The 19,890-nt window shown below is 36.6% G+C and overlaps 1 protein-coding gene across 1 annotated transcript in view; it reads right to left on the bottom strand.

The window, feature by feature from the left end:
- The window catches only part of LOC121422567 (unconventional myosin-X-like), a 121,085-nt gene extending 101,583 nt beyond the window's left edge, over nt 1-19,502 (bottom strand). The window contains exon 1 of the mRNA XM_041617713.1: nt 19,421-19,502. Coding sequence (XP_041473647.1) covers nt 19,421-19,502 — 82 coding nt within the window. The remainder of the gene's footprint in view (nt 1-19,420) is intronic.
- Nucleotides 19,503-19,890: the final 388 nt, after the last annotated feature.

Below are 19,890 nucleotides of genomic sequence, written 5' to 3'. Positions count from 1 at the left end.
TCAATGTTGGCACCTGGGATGAGTCTAAGGATGATCCACTAACAAATGAAACCCTGACAATTACATTTCATTTTTCCCATCTCTTTTTTAACTTACCAAATCCCTTAAGAAAATTGATGAAGATTGCCCTTCGACCAGGGTAAGACACACTGTCCCTCATGGCAAAGAATAAACATGCAGGAAATTGTCGGAAACAGAGAAATAGTGTGAATAGCCATAGGTGGCTGTCAATGGACGTGGTTATTACAAACACCCCCTGTCCTGTATTTATAGAGCAGATCATCTGCAGCTGTATGTAGGGTGGGTAATCGAGAGGGGCGGGGCTGGGTGATCAACAGGACGAAGCAAGACAAAGATAGAGACAAGGGGATTACAAGGGGGTAACAGGGAGTTGGTGACAGAAATTACGAGTATTTTTGTTGATGCTTTCAAAAATTTAGGATTTTTTTCATTCAAATGAGTATTATTAGCTTCAGATGATAAATGATATTCAAAGCTGATCTAGCCCTTCTTCCTTTCTTTTTATCATATTTATAATTATCATATTCATTTTATAGGCCTATTTGCTATAAGAATATCCCAACACAATCTACATGTATTGTTTATAGAGACTTATGCCTTGTTAAGCCTTGTTATGTAACAATCTTGCTATATTCTTTTATGAAAAATTTAATGAATGTCGAAATTGTAAATTTTGTGAAACTTGATAGAAGAAAATGAAGTTTTTCATTGAATTTTGATGTTAGTGTCGATATCCATTGCATTCCTGACTGACAGAGGCGATAGTTGGCTTATACTATCTTTGTCTGATCAATGTTTTACTCGTAACTGGGGAAGAAAACCCTTGAAACCCTTCCCCTTTTGACAATGTGTCTGACTGTATCATACGGACGTACTCAAAGGGGGATTATTCTGCCCACAAGAAGTGGATCAAATATTCATATCTTCCACTGGACATTTTTTGCCTTAGTACATCCACTTTTAAAGGGGAAGTTCACCCTGATAAAAACTTTGTTGTAAAAATAGCAGAAAAAAATAGTAAAAATTATTGGTGAAGGTTTGAGGAAAATCCGTTAAAGAAGAAGAAAGTTATTAGAGTTCAAAGTTTTGGATTTGTGACGTCATAAACGAGCAGCTGCCCCATGTGTTATGTAATATAAAATGCATTAATTTCAAATTTTTTATGGTTCCTGATGACTTAATTATGTTTTCTATTCATAATCGGGTGTGAAATGATTTGTCTATTGATATACAAAAGGTACAGTGAAAACAATTTTGAATTTCCTGAGAAAATGACATTTCATTGATTTTTTACCATTCGCTATGTAGGAATGCTGCTCGCATATGACGTCACAAATCAAATAATTGAAATTCTAATAACTTTTTAATTATTTGATGAATTTTTCTCAAACCTTCGTCAATATTTTTTATTATTTTTTCTGCTATTTTTACAATAAACTTTTTGTCAGGGTGAACTTCCCCTTTAAAAGAGGATACACAGAGGAGCTACACGTTGGATGCAAGCTGGCGTAAATAGTCAAAGGCATTTTACAGGTTGTCCCAATAGATCTTGATTGGTTGTGATCTGAAGTTAAGTTTTTTGACACCTCAAAGGTATGGTTTATTACACCGTTTCAAATGGATTCCCAGGATGATACATAATGTCACTCTAAAATTGATTGACATTTACCAAAGCGGGGTGTTGTTTTGGATGAAAGGAAATTGTTTTGAGGCGATGTGTCAGTTTGTATCATGATTTGATATTTCATTGCTCTGTGAGGAAATTTTTTTAGAGGCAACCATTCATCAAATTTCGTCAACAAATAAACAAAGTCGAAAAGGGTGTTTTTTATAACATCAAACCCTTGTGGGTGTCATGTGACAATCAAAATTTCATTTTTATTGGCAAAAGATAATATCCCAAATAATAACGGTTATGCACTTCGATTATTACTATCTTTATCATAAATCATATCCAATGATTATATTGCTTCATTCCACGTAGATTATTTTTATCTTCTAATTATGGAATCGAATACGAACTATGCTGAATTTATAAAATTATGATAGCCAACATGCTCATTCAGGCTGTTTCCTCTAATCACAAATAAATTTTGAGAAAATAGACTAGGCATGAGTTTGGGAAATTACTGGTTCATACTTCCATCCTTTGAGTCTGTGGGATTTGACATTAAAACTGTCAATCTAGTCTAGGCTACCTGAAACTTAATCTCTACCACATCACTGCACTTGTTGGCTAAACCATTTAACTGATAACATAATCCAATAATTGTTTAGGTAGCATTGAGATCTGAGTGTATGATCCCAATTACACTATTACTTCCTGTTGTATTATGCAGGCTAGCTGATAACAACTCTGCCCAGTGCAAATTTAGGACCCGCCCCCCCCCCCCACTTTTGAAACAACTTTTATCATTGCTGTAAATGAATTTTCATTTTTCATTACTCTCTCGATCTATGGCACCGTTCTCACTACCTTCCTAAAACTAGTTTAGTGGAAACTAGTTTAACATGTAATGAGAACGGTCAAAGCGATCTTGGAATCGATCTTCCAAACCGGTTCATAAAAACCACCTCGCGATATAGTTTTTGAGATCGCTTTGCCTCGTTATACTGGTTTTAGCATGAGGACACAACCATTCTTCGGGAAGCGATCTTTGCACATTTTGAGCCGCTTCTCCACACGACAGGTGTAGCACGCCTACGCTGCGGTTTCGAATTTCGCGTGAAATGTGTCACCCCACTGAAAGCATTTCCATAGCAACAAGATCGCTTTACGTGAAGTGATTTTAAAAACCAATTTCGTGTGATTGAATGGGAACGCTAGCAAAGCGATCTTCCAAACTGGTTTCCTGAACCGGTTTCCAGTCAACTAGTTTTATAAAGCATAATGAGAACTGCGTCTAGTAATATAATACCTTCCTCTTTTTGCCTCTCTTTCTTCCTACCCCTCCCATCCTCCTTCTCCTCTACCTCACCCTTCTTCTCTGTACCTCTCGTTTCTCCATCTCTGCCGATCCACCCCCACCACCAATAAAATCATTTTAAGCACAAAATGAAAGAAAAAAATGAGAGAAAATTTTATTCTTACCCCTAACAGTATCCATATAATCAATATTCCCTCAAATCAGAATAATATTTCTCTCTCCGTTAGTCTACATGTAGCCTAGGCCTACTGGCAAAACAACAAATAGGCCTAATCTACAAGTAGGTCTACATAAAAAAAGATTAAACGCCCAATTTAGTATTTACAGAATGACAATTGGAATGTGGATGTATTGTGCTTACATGCCAATCATTCTACTCCACTGAAGTAGGTGTGAAATATGGAAGCTTAAATATTTATACGCCTAGAGTCACTGCTTGATTTCAATTCATTTCATACAAATGACTGGTCAAGTCATTCTTACGTTTGAGACCGACAATACAGTCATGTGTTTTATGGGCATTATTACCGTAGATCACAATAAGCATGGTCTGTATGGGCAGACGCCCAGGATATAACCAAAAAGATTCCAGATTTGAGAGATCATCCATGGAGAGATCAAGTGAGTGCTCAAGATTTACACTTAACATCTAAATGACTACTTTGGGATGATGTACTAGAAAAGTGTAATTAAAATGCCCTATCTCATAATGATAAAAAATTCAATCAATCAGATGGTTTCCTTATATCGTAATGTTCTTCGAAAAATAAATATTCTTTTATATGTTTTGTGTGAAACATTCTATGAATACACATATTTTTGAAAGAACTGGTGGCAGTTGTGAACCAAAATAGCTGCGAGAGTTATACAGAAATAGTTTGCTGCAGGTTCATCAAAATGGCAAAAAGAGCAATGATAAATATATACTTTAGAATAAATGATCATATAAGAGAAAGGCAACGTGGTTCAATACTTGTTTCCTGCAACAGAACAGTGTTTACAGCTCCAAAATAATGTGTCAAAGGAAATCGCATCAAGTTTTCTTTTGAATAAGAAAGGTTATTAAGTGTCAGATTCAATATCTGTATATATCCACATATATATTCATAATGGTAAGCAGCTATATGCTAATTCATTCACAATCATATTAATAATCTGATCCAGATAAGATACAAACGCTTTCATGCCTTTAACCTCACACCCTTCTCCATTCAAAATAAATTTTCAATTTACAAATCGGTTGATACCACAACTTAGGGGTGTGTGGCTTGAGGAGGATGTCCGTTTTGTAAAAATAAATGGGGTACATTTTCCAACAAAACTACCCTAGCTTTGCCTGAGGCAGTAGACACTAATTTTCAAGTTTTCAGATGGAAAATATGATTATATTTTTGTGGTCACTTAATTGTTATTTCTTCCTTTCGCTCAGGAAGTCTTTGGTGAGCCTTGGAAATTGTGGATGAAACCTCATTATAATAGAAACAAAATAGAGTAGGATGATATTGGGGATAAAGCATTGACGGAGTGCATTTTCGGAGTGCAGGCCTAAAAAATTAACAGGGTGTTTTTAAAAAGATGATCAGAAGTTGGATGCTGGTAAATCTGAGATGCCACAAAAAACCTTTCCTTCAAGAGAGGAATAACTTTCAAACAAGATTTGTTTCTCTCTTATTTTAGCTAAAATGTTAAATGTACATAGACCAAGGTAATATAGGCAAAAGGCCTGAAAGAGATTGTGCCAAAGTACTACAATCACATCAATCACTTTTGGGGATGGGGGCAGTCAGTGTCATTTTCAGTATTGTAGGTCTAAAGTGATCATAAAGCCTACATATCAAACTAACTTTAGAAATATACATAATGGACTAGACATAAGTAGAAAGAAGAATATCAGATGATCTTACAGCTAAGTAGGCCTGTTTCTATATTTAAAATAGCTCAAATTAAACATTTTACTTCATAATGAATAAACCTATTGAGATTGTGTTTGTACCTTTCTTCATGCTGTCATTTCCAAACTCCTTAACTATGAAGATAAGTGGATTAAATCATATTTTAAACTGTTTTCATTTCTCACATCTGTTAAATATACATTTAGGCTTTTGCAAGATTCATTAATATGATGAAGCACACGTGCATGGGGTATATGTTCTAACCCATACATAATGCAATATAATCTAGAATTCTGTATCGATTTCAAGGGTTTGATCACTGAAGAGAAGCGAGGGGCTTTTGATGATCCTGTTGGGGTGACCTCCAGACCTCCAATCTCTGAACAGGTCATTGAGGATAAGCCGCGAAGATGAAAAGGGATTTAAACCACCATGGATCCGCAGCTCTCTAAACAGTTTGGCAACACCAGTGATTCAGGCCATTGTGTCCCTATGCATCAATGTGGACTGCTGACCAACTAATCAATATAATCCCATGTCTATGGGGAGATCTTATGGGAGGTGGGAGAATGGAAGAGAGGTCCTTTGGAAAGGATGATCAAACAATGACGATTGTTCATGAATCAAAATCTTTTGGGTCTGGAGTGTGGTTTAGAGGCTCATCAAATCATGCATGTCCAATCTTGTCAAGGAACTATAGAGTAAGGACCTTGCTAGTTTCTGATTTTCACGATTTACACTTTCTCTTTCGTTTCGATTTCATGTTGCAAACGATTTAAACTCACGATATGCACGGGTAGTAACAACTCTTTTTCATTGTTATGATGTTTCAACATTTGGAATGTTCCATAATTTATACTACAGCCCACTACATGAAAGCTCATCCCTCAAAGAAATAAAAGTTGAATTCCCTTTAACAAACCAGATACAGAATCACTTTACCTTATAAAATGCCAACTCAAGAAAAACAAATGTAATTTTTGTCATTTTCTGCATATTGATTATATTTAGGACCAGTATTTAGGGCAACTCTTTGGGGGAATAGAAGCCTTGAAATATATTTTTTCTCATTTTTATACCACTTTTACTATTCTTTTGAACATTTTGATATTTTTATTTCCATTCCAAACAGTAATTTGAAAATATGCTTGTTCAAGTTCTTTCTATTGATTGACTATTCTATTTTAACCAGGATATTAACCCCACACCTGCTTAAGCATCCCAGAAAAACTCCCCCGCTCATGAACAGCGGGCATCCTTAAACTAGAGATCTTCCAAGAAGGGTTATCTTTCAAATGGTCACAGGAGATGCTTTACATGTGATTATATTTGAAAAGAAGAAGACTAGTTTCAATTCCTTGGGAGGGAAGGAGCACTCAATGCCCATCTCTCCATTACAACCAAAATCAATTTTTTTTGTGTGTTTCGCCAATGCAGGTATGCATTGAGACTGAGATAGGCTGGAGAGCGTTGTGGCCCAGTGGATTAGTCTTCTGACTTTGAAACAGAGGGTCATGGGTTCGAATCCCAGCCATGGCATAATTTCCTTCAGCAAGAAACTCATCCACACTGTGCTGCACTCAACCTAGATGATGTGACAGGGTAACCGGTAGGAAGAAATACCTTTAAGCACTCAGGCAGCTCAGCTAAAGCCGGGGTAATAATAATAGCAGGGCCCACTGGTAGAACAGTTTTCGAACCTGAAGTGGCTACCTTGGGTAAATATTCCTATATTATTATTATCAAGAGAATGGTGTATGAGTAATATCTATAACCATTTGTCTAGCCAAATTACATGCTTGAAATTGTTTTGGTCCAAATATTTTGCCCAGGCAAAACTTTGAGCTTGGAAAAGTGGTGATTCAGGCCAGACCTAATTTGACATGACCAATTTATACAACTACAGTACCGGTACACAAACATAGGACCAGGGCAGGTCACACTGGCACAACAAAGAAATCTCTTTTAATTCTCCAGATAATGAAGAGACATTCACAAAACAAATGAATAAATAAAATGTATACAGTGCATGAATTCAATAACTAATTTGTGAATAAACTAATGCACATATGAATAACCAATAAAAATAAACAAAAAACTAGTGAAAAACAAACAATGTATACCTAAAAATAAACAAATATATAAACGAATTAACAAATAAATTATAAACGAATAAGTATGATATAAATGCAATACCTAAGACACTATGATAAAGTACTGTTGTGTTTTATCTAAAAAGAAATCACACTTCTTCAGTCAAAAACAAAAATGCAATGGAGGTAGAAACTATCTATCTCCTTTGGGAGGTTAATGCAACTGAAAGTGGACACATCTCCGTTCCCCCTCCAACATCTCAAGAATCCGTCGGATCCGATTTCCAGCGTGCATGCAGATAGAGCACTGATACCATACATTATGAGTCTCTCCATCTCAGATCGATACAATCAATGTCCATTTCCATTTTGACAAGATCGCACCCCGGCTTCCCCCGCCAAAGCATCCCCTATCTTCGCGACTCTGGGAGGTAGCGTTTCACCGCAAAGCGCGCACAAAGTACACACCAACACCAAACACCTGACCGAAATTTGCGAGGGGGGATGGCGTTCGATTTTCGGTGTCAGTGAACGCTAGTTTCATCCTCATGCCAATCATACGAATTTTCATATCATTTTTATCGAAGCTGACTCTCAGAGGTAGATTATAATGTTCATACAGGTATACTGAAGCTTGTAAAAGTTATACTGGATAGGGGCTATATGACAACTGTGCTTTCTTGTAAATCTGATTATGGGATTACAATTACTCACTCTTAAATTTCCTATTGAACTTGTGTCACTTACATATATATATATGTACTGAAATTATCATTTAAAAAATAAACCTTAATTCAATATATATATTTTCCTGAGAAAGAAAATCAGACAGTGAAAATAAAAAAAGACATATCTCTGTATTAAAAGTGAATCTCATTTACAATAGTACCTCGATGATGTTTCTAGTACCATGCATCCATGAACAATAGTTTCAAATATTAACAAACTAACATTTGGTTTTAATACATGCACGATACACATTGGACACATGAATGGATGAAGAAATAGGTAGAAAAAGAACATTAAAAGTACCCATCACTTCTTTCTGTTTCATTATTTTGTTTATTTCAAGTGAGATCTTCTTTGGGAACAATGAATAATAAAGTTCAATTCATATGCTTAAAACTTACTCTATTTTCACACCATGTTGATAAAGCGAGTGCATAATTGCATTGACCACATACCAGAACAAAATTGTAAAGTGATTTGTATTGACTTTAAATGAAATATTTCAATTGAATGTAACTACTGTAAATGTTTACTTGAAATTTTGAATTGAAAACAATATTCTGAGATTCCTACAAATTGGTATTCTACAACCACTAAGTGCCAATCACTTTAGAATCAGATACAAGATTTGCGCAAATGGGTATCACCACAGCTAAAGATGAGAAACGGAAAGTTTCTTTGAATACCAATTAATTGAAGATCAGATAAACTGTTTAGCCATTTATACACACTCATTTTCGTTTTCATCCGCCCATCATGATCAAATTCGGCACCGGGCGGCAAAACCTTCACCATCTCGGTTTCACCGGCGATAAGCCCGCAACCAATGACACCACAGAAAGAAAAACCGGTACCAATCTTTCAAATTACAATGCCAAATTACAGGCGACTATTAAAAGACAGGCTGCGCAAGGTTGCATTTTTTCCTCTCTCTTCCTTTTTTGCGACGACCCAAGCTGGATCCCTTTCAGGACGCACCTTTCCATCACCAGGCTAAATAAATGTCCGTAATCCGACCAAGTTTGGGTTTCATGCCTCGGAGCGTGGCAAGGATCAAATGTTGCAATATAAGGGAGTCCCAAACTCTTTGCTTGATATACATTGATATCGGCAAGTATTTGTGGTATGGGGATTAATTCTGTGTTTCAAACGCCTCTTTTGCAGCTGCAGTGCATTTTCGGGTGCCCCTTAAAAGGCAACTGTTTCCCTTTTTTTTAAGAGAGAGTTGAAGGACACCCGATATGGCGCAAGAATAATTGAGAAATTCTTTTCCGATATCCATTCTATTCCTTCCATTGTGCTGCTTGGTGTTTATAATAATCTGAGTTTATAGTAGTCCACTGATGGACCAAAGGGCAAGCAGTGGGCAAAGACCTATAATTTCAATCTTCAAAGGAATATCAAGCACCTTTTTTTTAATATCAAATTTAATTAGCAACATCTGACTAAATGCTTCATTTTGTAGTCAATATTAACTCAATAGGAGTCTAATGTCATTTGTGGCAATGGACTCTCATTAAAGGGGTTTTGTATTTAATTAGTTTATTTGTAACATTATAACACTTATAACAATTCATAAAACTGAAGTACACATTTCTAAGAGCTCTCTGCTGTCCCATATTGAGAAGTATGTCTTAACAAATCATGGCAAAATCTCACTCCGAGTGATTTGATAATCATGAAAAAAGGCCGGTCAATCTTCAATGGAGATTGTACTTCTTCTCTTCTCATTTAAAAAAAAGACTGGAGACTGCATTGCTTTGATTTGGCAAGCATCGGGTTTTAAAACGTTTATTCAAATACAGAGGCAGGATAATCGGACCACAATTAAATTGCTTGATTTAATCTCCTTTTGTGCATCTGGGTGACACAAGAATAATCTGGCCACACATGTCAAATAAATACATTTCTGCTTCTTTTCTTCTATTAAACATTTTATGCATGTGAGCTATAAAAATTCAGGCTTAACGGTAACATGAGGTTTATTTTTCAACATAGATGATATCCAAATGCTACATGTTCACACCAATTACAGGTCACCTTGCAAATAATCTGAGAGGATTTTTTAAAAAATAATTAGAAATGAAGTGAGGTAGGCAGGATGCTGACTTGAAAATATGATCAGATAAATTTTTCACACCATCCTCGAAAGTGGAGATTTCCACCAAATCTGCTTAACTTTCAAAAGGATATCTTTCCATGTATGGGTATCGCCATGGTTTCAAACCATTTCACCAGCTATATAGATTTCATCCTAGAATGCATCACCATCCCTTTCCCCTCCATCCTGGCCACTCAAGGAATCAATTTTAAAGTAACCTTTGAAAATAACGTGGCACTGGGGGATGAGGAGGGAGCACTTACGATGCTTGCAAATCTATAGCATGAACCAGCAAAAGGATCTGTTTGGAGCAAGAAAGCTATAAGGATAAACTGAATAAAAATTTGTAAGATTATATTACTTAAAGGGGAAGTTCACCCTAAAGAAAACTTTGTTGTAAAAATAGCAGAAAAAATAATAAAAAATATTGGTGAAGGTTCGAGGAAAATCCGTTAAAGAGTAAGAAAGTTATTAGAGTTCAAAGTTTTGGATTTGTGACGTCATAAACGAGCAGCTGCCCCATGTGTTATGTAATATAAAATGCATGAATTTCAAATTTTGTATGGTTCCTGATGACTTAATTTTGTTTTCTATTCATGATCGGGTGTGAAATGATTTGTCAATTGATATACAAAAGGTACAGTGAAAACCAATTTCAATTTTCTGAGAAAATGACATTTCATTGATTTTTTACCATTCGCTATGTAGGAATGCTGCTCGCATATGACGTCACAAGTCAAATAATTGAAATTCTAATATCTTCTTAATTACTTGATGGATTTTTCTCAAACCTTTGGCAATATTTTTTATTATTTTTTCTGCTATTTTTACAATAAACTGATTGTCAGGGTGAACTTCCCCTTTAAGACCTTTCTGTGTCAAACACCTACACGTAAAAGGAAGTTAAAAGTACTCACATTAAAGCCTGATTGGGATCAGGAGCCCCATGGCATAAAGTGTTGCGATCAAAAACATCCCGAAATATTGAACACTTGATTTTCAAATCAAAAGTGTGCATAACGTTCCTGACGCTACGCAAGGATTTAAATCTCGACCAAATGGCAGGAGGAAAGTTCATGACTTTGAAATAGATCTATCAAAATCCTGGAATGCTATGATCATGTTTTTATTGCCATTCATAGCAGATGACTCAGGGTTGTAAATCTGACAACTACTTTCTCAACTTCGATCGAGAAAGACATACAGAAATGATAACATTGCACTTCACCCACATAAATCCCGGCAAATGACCTTCAGACTTTCAAACAATCAAAGTGTTTTCGTATTGTTTTCCACCTCATTAAACATCTTACAATAATTTGAACTTTTGAAGTCAATTATGTGAATCACAAACAGCAGAACAGCTACACATTATTCTTAGTATGTATGACAACAATCGACAAAACATGCATTATAGGAAACATCAACTTACAGATTGCTGGAAGAGCAAATATAGGTTACCGTACTTGATTCTTTGAATTTCTTTCCCTTGCGAATGTGAAATAGAGGACCACTAAGAACCTGGATGTTTCTCCTAACATGAACTCCAACCAAATGATCAAGTAACTCTCATTTCTTTTAAAAATAAGGTCTAGCCTATGTGGTATTAAAGGTAATAAAAAAAGAAATGATTCATGGCAAAGATTTTCTTTTCATTTCAGTGAACTAGATCATCCAATATATTTCATGATTGGTTTGATTCAAGAATGTTCCTCTCAGGCAGCATGATCTTCAAATGTCTCCTCAAATCGAAATCGGATTCATGAAAAAACCCAAAATAACATATCAAACTGCAATTTCGGGCAATTTGTCAAAACATGTTTGTGCGAATTATACCAATGACTGTATAAATACCAGGAAGGGTTAAAAAACTGCTTTTCCCCTCTATGTACCCTCCTATTTCTAATCCAATTGAGGGATATTTTTTGCCACTTTTAGAGATTTGGGAAGCCGGCAAACACCATCCCCTTCAAAAGGATGAATAAAAAAGTGAGGGGAATTGAATGAAAAGTCACATGCTGTGTGACAAATATGCCACTGGTATTTGCTAATTTGATCAGGCATAACTGGTTTCGTGACTTCTGTTCTTGTCGGCCTCTGCCTGCACATCTCAAAGGCCCGAGCACCCAGTCACCTAGTCTCGGTGCATGCCTCGTCAAAAGGAAACTGACGTTTTCAAAAGTCACTCACACAAGCCCACAAAAATGTGCACTGTCTCGCTCTAGCAGAGCGAGACGCAAATATTGGGCATAGAAACAGTGTGTGGGGGCTCATAATCACGGATATGTACCAAAATAGTGGGCAAACTGAAGTTGAAAATTGAATCGGGTTGGTGAACTACATGTAGGTTTTTCTTTCCCACATGGACTTACAAAGTATGGAATTCAAATCTGATGATACATAATTTATGCACGCTTGTTAAGCAGTAGTCATTCAGACTAGACTTGAATAGAATGGAGGACACAATAGGACAAAAAAGGAGGAATTTTTTGGGCTGAATGCTGATCTTATCTGCCGTATCTATTTAGAATCGTTCAGAACAGGACAAATGTATCAGATATTACCATCGAAACCGCAATACAAAAAAAAATGTATCTAAAATATGGTAAACAGAAATGGCTACAGATTTAAGTATTTACTACGAACAATATGCATCTGGCAAAGCAGTCTGTGGACTTACTAATTTGTAAAAATGATTTTAAAAAGGAGTTATTGAACTTAATCCATGCCTTGACAGATGTTATCTATGGTAAGGTCTACAAAAGTATAGAAAAGCAAGCAAAATCACAAATATGCTCTTTTGAAAATTTAAACTACAATATTAAACAGAAAATATACTGTACGCAAATATGCAAACTTTGTTCTTTCTCTCTCTGCCATTCCTTACAGTCTTGCAGAGCAGACCTACTATACTTGTAATTTCTGGTGATATCTGACTGGAGGATCATACATATCGATTTCTCCATACATCAAATGATCTAGAACCTATTGGCCAGTGAAAATGAATGTACATGAAAGCGATACAAACATACTATCTGGTGCTCATCAAATTAGCCATGATATTCAGATTACCAAGAAGTTATCAATGATAAAGAGTGGGCCTATATTAAAATTTCGGGGCATTGAATAGCCGATTGATTGTAAAATGAAGTTAATTTTATCACATAACAGTTAATATTTTATAGCATCAAGCTTAAAAAGGTCAATATTCCACCCACTCCCCTCTCGAAAAAAAGCACATGCAATAGAATCCATCTATATTGAAATCCTAAAATGTTTCCATTTCCACTAGTTATATTCCAACAACTGTTTTTCATAAAATTGAGCTGTTTAATAGTCTTCCCCTGGTGCTTATCTGTCGTCACGAGTCTCACTGCTCAAGAATGTCAAAGTAATAACTGGATCATAAATCTAGAAATAATGCCAGTAATATAATTCCTCCTTCAGTCCTTATCATATTGTGGACAGCCATAGCAATGGATTGTTATCAGTAGTAGATGAACTTTTGCTAGGAAAAGCAATAAAAAGGCCGAGAATGGTGATGGTGTCACAGTGTAATCACAGTGTGTACATACAGTGTACTATGTGAAAATATTGTTCACACTGTTAACACTAAAATTAAACAGTGTGAAGATATTTTCACACTGTGGACGCCTAAACAGTGTGACTGTTTACAGCGTGTTCACATAGTCAAATATGTGAATGTGTGATTCACACTGTTGAAATGCTCAAAGTTAACAGTGTGAAGGCCATTTCACATTGTGCTCTTCACTGTGAACATCGTGTGGCAGTGTGAAGATATTTTCACACTGTGGACTCCTCAACAGTGTGGCTGTTCACAGCGTGTACACATGGTCCACTATGTGAATGCGTGATTCACATTGTTGGAATGCTCAAAGTTAACAGTGCACATGAAGGCGATTTCACATTGTATTCCACACTGTGAAAACACTGTGGCACATATCATGGGACACTGTGTTTTTTCCAGTACTAGGGAAAAATGCCTGAAGTCTCGGAATAAGATTGATCAACACACAGCAGACATCTCTGTAAATCACTAAATCATTAAAATTTCCTCTGAAGCATCCTCCCAAATATTATTATTAAGTATTGATTCATGACATTACAAAATTATGCCTTTTGATATGATTGAGAACCGTACAGTTTGCTTACAGTTGTCTTTTGGAGATGCTATTACTATCAAGCATGAAAATTGAGTTTGCCATCCAACACATGAATAGGTTTATTGCATTATTTGCCCCCATTTTCTCAAGAGTCTATTCAACTCATTGAAGCTTACAGATCATAAAAAACTCTTTTTGCCTTTTATTATAGCTCATGCATGCATGCTTTCACCATGCAAGGCATCTTTACGCAAGGGGTCCTGGAACATCAGTTTTCCCCTCTTTTCAAATCACTTCAAATTGATCAACACGCCCTATTGACTCAACCAATGATCATCCGTGCAAGGCAGAGCTAATGAAAGGATAAGTTTTTTTTCCAGACCAAGGGTGGCCCTTTCATTTCTTCAGGGCTTTATACATCTTCTTGAAAGAATCTTTACAGAATACTGGAGAGGTGCTAAGCCACTCCACCCATGCCTTTCACTCCCTTCAAAGTTAGACAGTTGTGTTCTTTAGTAAAGTCTTTTTAAGAGACCTCTGACTCTGCAGGATGGTGAACTCCTCAAACTCAGTTATATCTTCGATTTTAAACAGAAGACCTCTAGTCTTGGCTCGTGAAATTCCAACATACTGATGTGGAATTTCATCTAACAATATCCTTTTCTCCTGACATTTGAACAAATTGAACTTTTTAAAAGAAAAGACTTTCAACAAGAATTACACAGACTATCACTTCTACTTGAGATGCTCCCCAGGGAGTGGAGAAAGGGCACACATTGTGTGCGGACAAACCAGGATCTGATGACTAGGGTGATAATACAGACTGTAACTGTTATTCCAATGTATCAAGCACTAGGCCTCTATCAATGCGGAATATGTTGGTAACTATGAGATCAATAATCAGGCATTAAGATGGTACATCTGCAAACACAGAAAGAATGTTACTTTGAAGCCAAAATATATCAACTATCTACAAAAAACGCCTGATTACTGTGTTTCTCTCCTAGATACAACATTAATGCTTCAGTCATTTGTAAATCAATCTATAATGCTTTGGGTTTCGGAATATTCTTTCTCATTACAATCTTGTTTACCAGCAGCATTCCTTGTTCTGTCACCTCACCATCAAGCTTTGGACAGTGCATCCCATGTAAATAACCCATTTCAAACAGAAACCCTCCAAGTGTACAACATTATTAAATCTGGTATGCGGACCCTCACACACGCTTCGGAGAAAGATTTGTTGGTGGTTATGATGGTACTATGACCATACGAACTGGTAAAAACCAATTAAGGCAACATCAATGGTCAAATCAACAGGAGAGTGAGAATTTGCTGTTGATGAACTGAAAAACATTTATTTCAAGTCTTCATCAAATTCAAATCTTTGATGGCAATTAGAATTTCCAGGTGGCCAACCAAATCCTGGTTGGGGATGATTGACAAAATAATGACGGACCTTAAAATTTGACAATTCACATTACCGCAACAAAATTCGATGATCAGGCATTGATAACCAATGCCAGGATACTTTAGTTGGAATCATCGTGACAAGTCAAACGAGCCATGCAGAATATAAAGTAACCATAAAAGTTAGTTTGAAGGTTTTCAAAGTAGCAATCAATCTAATTTGACAATTGCGTCAACCAATATCTCTCTCTTTTATTGGTAATGGACAATTTATCACTGATACCAAATCGTACCAATGTTGCAATGAACATCTATTTAACGGCAGCATGCGTGTCGCAGACAGGCAGTGATATCATTGCTTATATACATAGTACAGACAGAATGACAAAAGAATGTTTTCTAGCTTGTTTCTTAGAAAGAGAACGAAATAACACATCAAAGAATAACAACATCATGAAGAGAAGGGGAATGATAAATAATTGGGACAAATGTAACAACTAAAACTAGAATGAGAGGGCAAAGACCTGGCAAGTTTAGAAAGAGTACAAAACTTTATGTTCACCAAAGGATTGGGAAAAACAAGAAGAATCTATACTTTATAGAAAACAAGTGAATATTTCTAGTTGTTACAACAAATAACCTTCAAAATAAATTGAATTTTGCTACCAAAAAATGAATGGCATCAATGTGACTATGGGAGAATCTGTTTGATTTCTTTTCTTTTATTTCATTTTGATGGGAGGAACAGACATGAAGTCTACCAAATACTACTTCATCCCCCAAAAATGATTTCTTGTTGTAAATCGGCATGTACAGCAAAGAATCTGTACCGCCGTTATCGGCAGACAAATTCAATTTGAAACCAGATACGGCATTAAGATTGAAACTATACGCCTGCTGGATCCGCTTTGTGGCAGAAGTAAAATGATGACAGCGTATGCTTGATGAAAAGTAAACCGCCTAAATGGAATTGAATTCAGTTGTCAAAAGCGGCATGGTTATTGCCTAATCTCCGATAGAATGTCATGACTATGACTTCCATTAATTTCAAGGAAAGTACCTGATTTTTCCATCATTTTCACCAGGTCCAGAGGTGGAATTGATCAATATGCCGTGACAAGTTTGAAAACCTTAATGACTTTTACCCTACTTTAGCTAGCAGTGGTGGTAAAACATTCCACTGAAGAGCAAAATAATATGAAAGAAAACCCAAGGGTCTACACTTTATAGTTATCTAATACCGTGTTTACACATTGACTCGGCTCGGGTGTTGAATCCGCGAGCCGGGTTGAACACTGCGAAGAAGGGATCAGAGATCGCGTTTATACGTACATATAAAAAGGCGAGTTCAACACGGCTCGCAGATCTCGAACGGAAGAAGAATTATGACGTCGCAAATTAAACGCGGGAAATTCACCGCCGGAATCGAATCTTGTCCGTGCGAACAACAACAATGCCAAAAGTGAAAGCGCGCGCAGTGACCTGGTCAAGAGAGTTCGACACGGCTTTCTGTTTACACACGAAAAAATTGCAGAGTCTGACTCGGCTCGCGGGTTGAAACCTACGATTTTGGCGGATCAAAAAAGCCGTGTTCGACACGGCTCGCGGATCACACTGATCACGTTTACACAGCATAAAATTGCCGTGTTGAGCACGGCTCGCGTGTCGAACCCCCGAGCCGTGTCACTGTGTAAACACGGTATAAAAGAATCATAATCGTAAAAAATCCTATTCAGTAGGGGGACTACATTCGATTACCCACTAGATATCAGATCACGTTATGCCGAAAGGCTCTGAAATTATGCTTTTCTGTGCCATGAGGTAATTTTGATACATGCATGATATGTGATAAATAAGCAGAGTTGTTGAGAAATCACCAAGATGTCCATGCAAAATAATTAACATCGGCCTATTTGGAATAACATTGATCAGGAGGGACATTTACTTCCTTTAATCAATGATCTCAATTGTGTGCCTTTATCATGGAGAATAAAAATTTCACCACCTCAACTTGCTTCATAGAGCCTCACCAAATTTCTCCATTAAAATATTCCTTCTCAGTTTTTTTTATTCAATTGAAACAGGTTTAATTCTAACTCCTTCTTCATTAGCAGGGGGCTTTGTTTCAGCTGAAAATCATATAAATTTCTTTACTCCACTTGCTGAACTGACTTTGTTCAGGCATTAAACTCTGCTTAATCTAGTTAATTCAAGCACTACAATGAAAATAAAAATGTATGAACTCATAACATATCAAGACATATAACATCACACCAATCATGTATGTTTTGGAGACTACTACTGCTCATAGGTGATTGACAATCAAAAATCACTTCTACTAGTACTAGTTTAAAGGACTTTGCAGTTTGTACATCTTCATTTTTATAGTAACATGATATAAAAACCCTTCCATCAGACATCACTGTAGTTCCAAATAGGATGTGTGTGGTCTTATAGGGTCAAGCCAGATGGGTAAGATACTGTCAACAGAATTTTCAACTTTGAGAAGTTTGGACAGTGCAAATCCACCTATTCAAAACCATCTCCTCAAGAAGATCACAATTAGATGGCTCCTGTGTTTGCTTTCTTGCGGGATAGAACCCCCTTTTGAGTTGGTGTTAAGCCGCACCTCCACCCCCCCCCCCCCTCCCCTTCATAGTCTGCCACGCTGATTCTGAGAACTTTGCACATCTAAACTTTTTGGCAGGTTGACAAACATTGGAATACTTTTGTCAAAATAATTACAGGAGGCTTGTGGCATTCACAGTTTTGGTTTCAGGTAATTGTTACCTGGTCCCTTCTTGATTGTAGTCATTGTACAATAAACATTTAGAGAACATGGACGGAACCAATCGACTAAGTCCAGTAGACGACCAGTACAGAAGGCCTGATGATACCAAAGTATATTCTGGGAACATAGTTTTGGTTTCAGGTAATTGTTACCCAGTCTCTCCTTGACTGTACAATAAACATTGATACTATGGATAGAACTGGTCAAGAATGTCCAGCACAGAAGGCCTACATACATGTATATGTACACATGTCATGGTGATACCAAAGTATGTTCTGGGAACTTTGCTCATCTTCTTATTTTTGGGAAGGTTGACAAACATTGGAATACATTTGTTATAGGATGTTTGTGACTCTGCATGCAAGACCAGTTCACAGTTTTGGTTTCAGGTAATTGTTACCCTGGTCCTTCCTTGATTGCACAAACATGGAACTAGTAAAACAAGTCGAGCATGGATGGCCTCTCTTTTTTTACAAACCAACAGAAATCATATATTGCTCAATACAAGAAAATGGTTTATTTCAATATGAATGGCCTACGGAGAATGGATTCATTAATTAATCCAAGAGGAATTGTAGCATTGGCGGCGGAAGCCAAAAAATTTTCAGGGGGACCACCAAAATTTTTTGACAAGCAAAAAAAAAAGTTATCAACCCAAAATTGTAGGCGTGGACACTGGAAAAAAATTGACGAGCAAAAAAAAAAAGGTTATCAACCTAAAATTTAGGGGGGACATGTACCCCAAAATGTTTCATGTTTGATTTTTTTTAAGCCTAGCTTTCTAAAATCTATAATCCAGCGATCTCTTCAGATTTTTTTTTATGGATGGGTAATCAAATTGTCTGAATTTATGACACCATCCTCCCTTCACTTTGCTCCATCCCAATGGCCCCAATGCCCTACCTGTTTCTTCCCCATTCCCAACACCCTCCCTCCTGGCCCCTCCTCTCTCGTCTCTCTCCCCACTCCAGTCTAGCTACATCCCTCTTTTTTATTTGTTTCATTCACTCTCTATCTTTATCTATTCATCTCAATCAGTGTAAACATCATATATCCAAATCATCTCAATCTTTCACTCAACATTACATTAAAAAGAGGTACATTCATCAGTTCATTAAAATCTGATGTAAAATCTTAAGAATTTTTATATTTTTCAAATTTCTTTCTTACACTTCACCATCCACACGTTAGAAAGTGAAATCACCTTCTTTTGGATATCATAAAAAACAAAGAAATATAAAGTTCTTTCTTAAAGCAAGGCCTGGAAATTCTTGTCTTGTCTTTCCATTGATGCTCACGATCAAAATGTTATTCTAATTTCCTTCATCTTACCTTTACTCTTCTTCTCTTCCAGTCGTTTAAGTTCATCTAAGTAACGATCCATAAGAAACGATTTCCCTTCATTTGCTGACATAACTGTTAATAAGAAAGTTCACTTTCACAAAGTTCCTCTACTAGTTTTACGTCTATGGTAGATAGGACGACCGCCACTCCAGGTCTCCACGGCCTCCCCTCGACCTCACCGAGTGTCACGGACTCCACTTTCCGATCAATCCTCAAATTAATTCCTTGGTATCGGTATGATATTTCCACAAATCTCTGAATTCTCAGCCGTAAACGAAGACTTTCCACGGTTTTTTACTATTATCATTTATTTATTACCTCAATTCAGGTAAACGTTTGAGATTATAACATTATTAAGCAAGAAATTCCAGTCTCGGTATTCCACTGGAGCGAATGAACTTGTACCCCGATTTTCTGGCTTGAGCGGAACACCAATCTCGATCGCCCACTTGCACTAC

This window comes from Lytechinus variegatus, chromosome 10, assembly GCF_018143015.1.
Source record: "Lytechinus variegatus isolate NC3 chromosome 10, Lvar_3.0, whole genome shotgun sequence".
NCBI classification, from domain to species: domain Eukaryota; kingdom Metazoa; phylum Echinodermata; class Echinoidea; order Temnopleuroida; family Toxopneustidae; genus Lytechinus; species Lytechinus variegatus.
The sequence above is the reverse complement of the archived record's forward strand: the minus strand, read 5'-3'. Positions and strand labels throughout refer to the sequence as shown.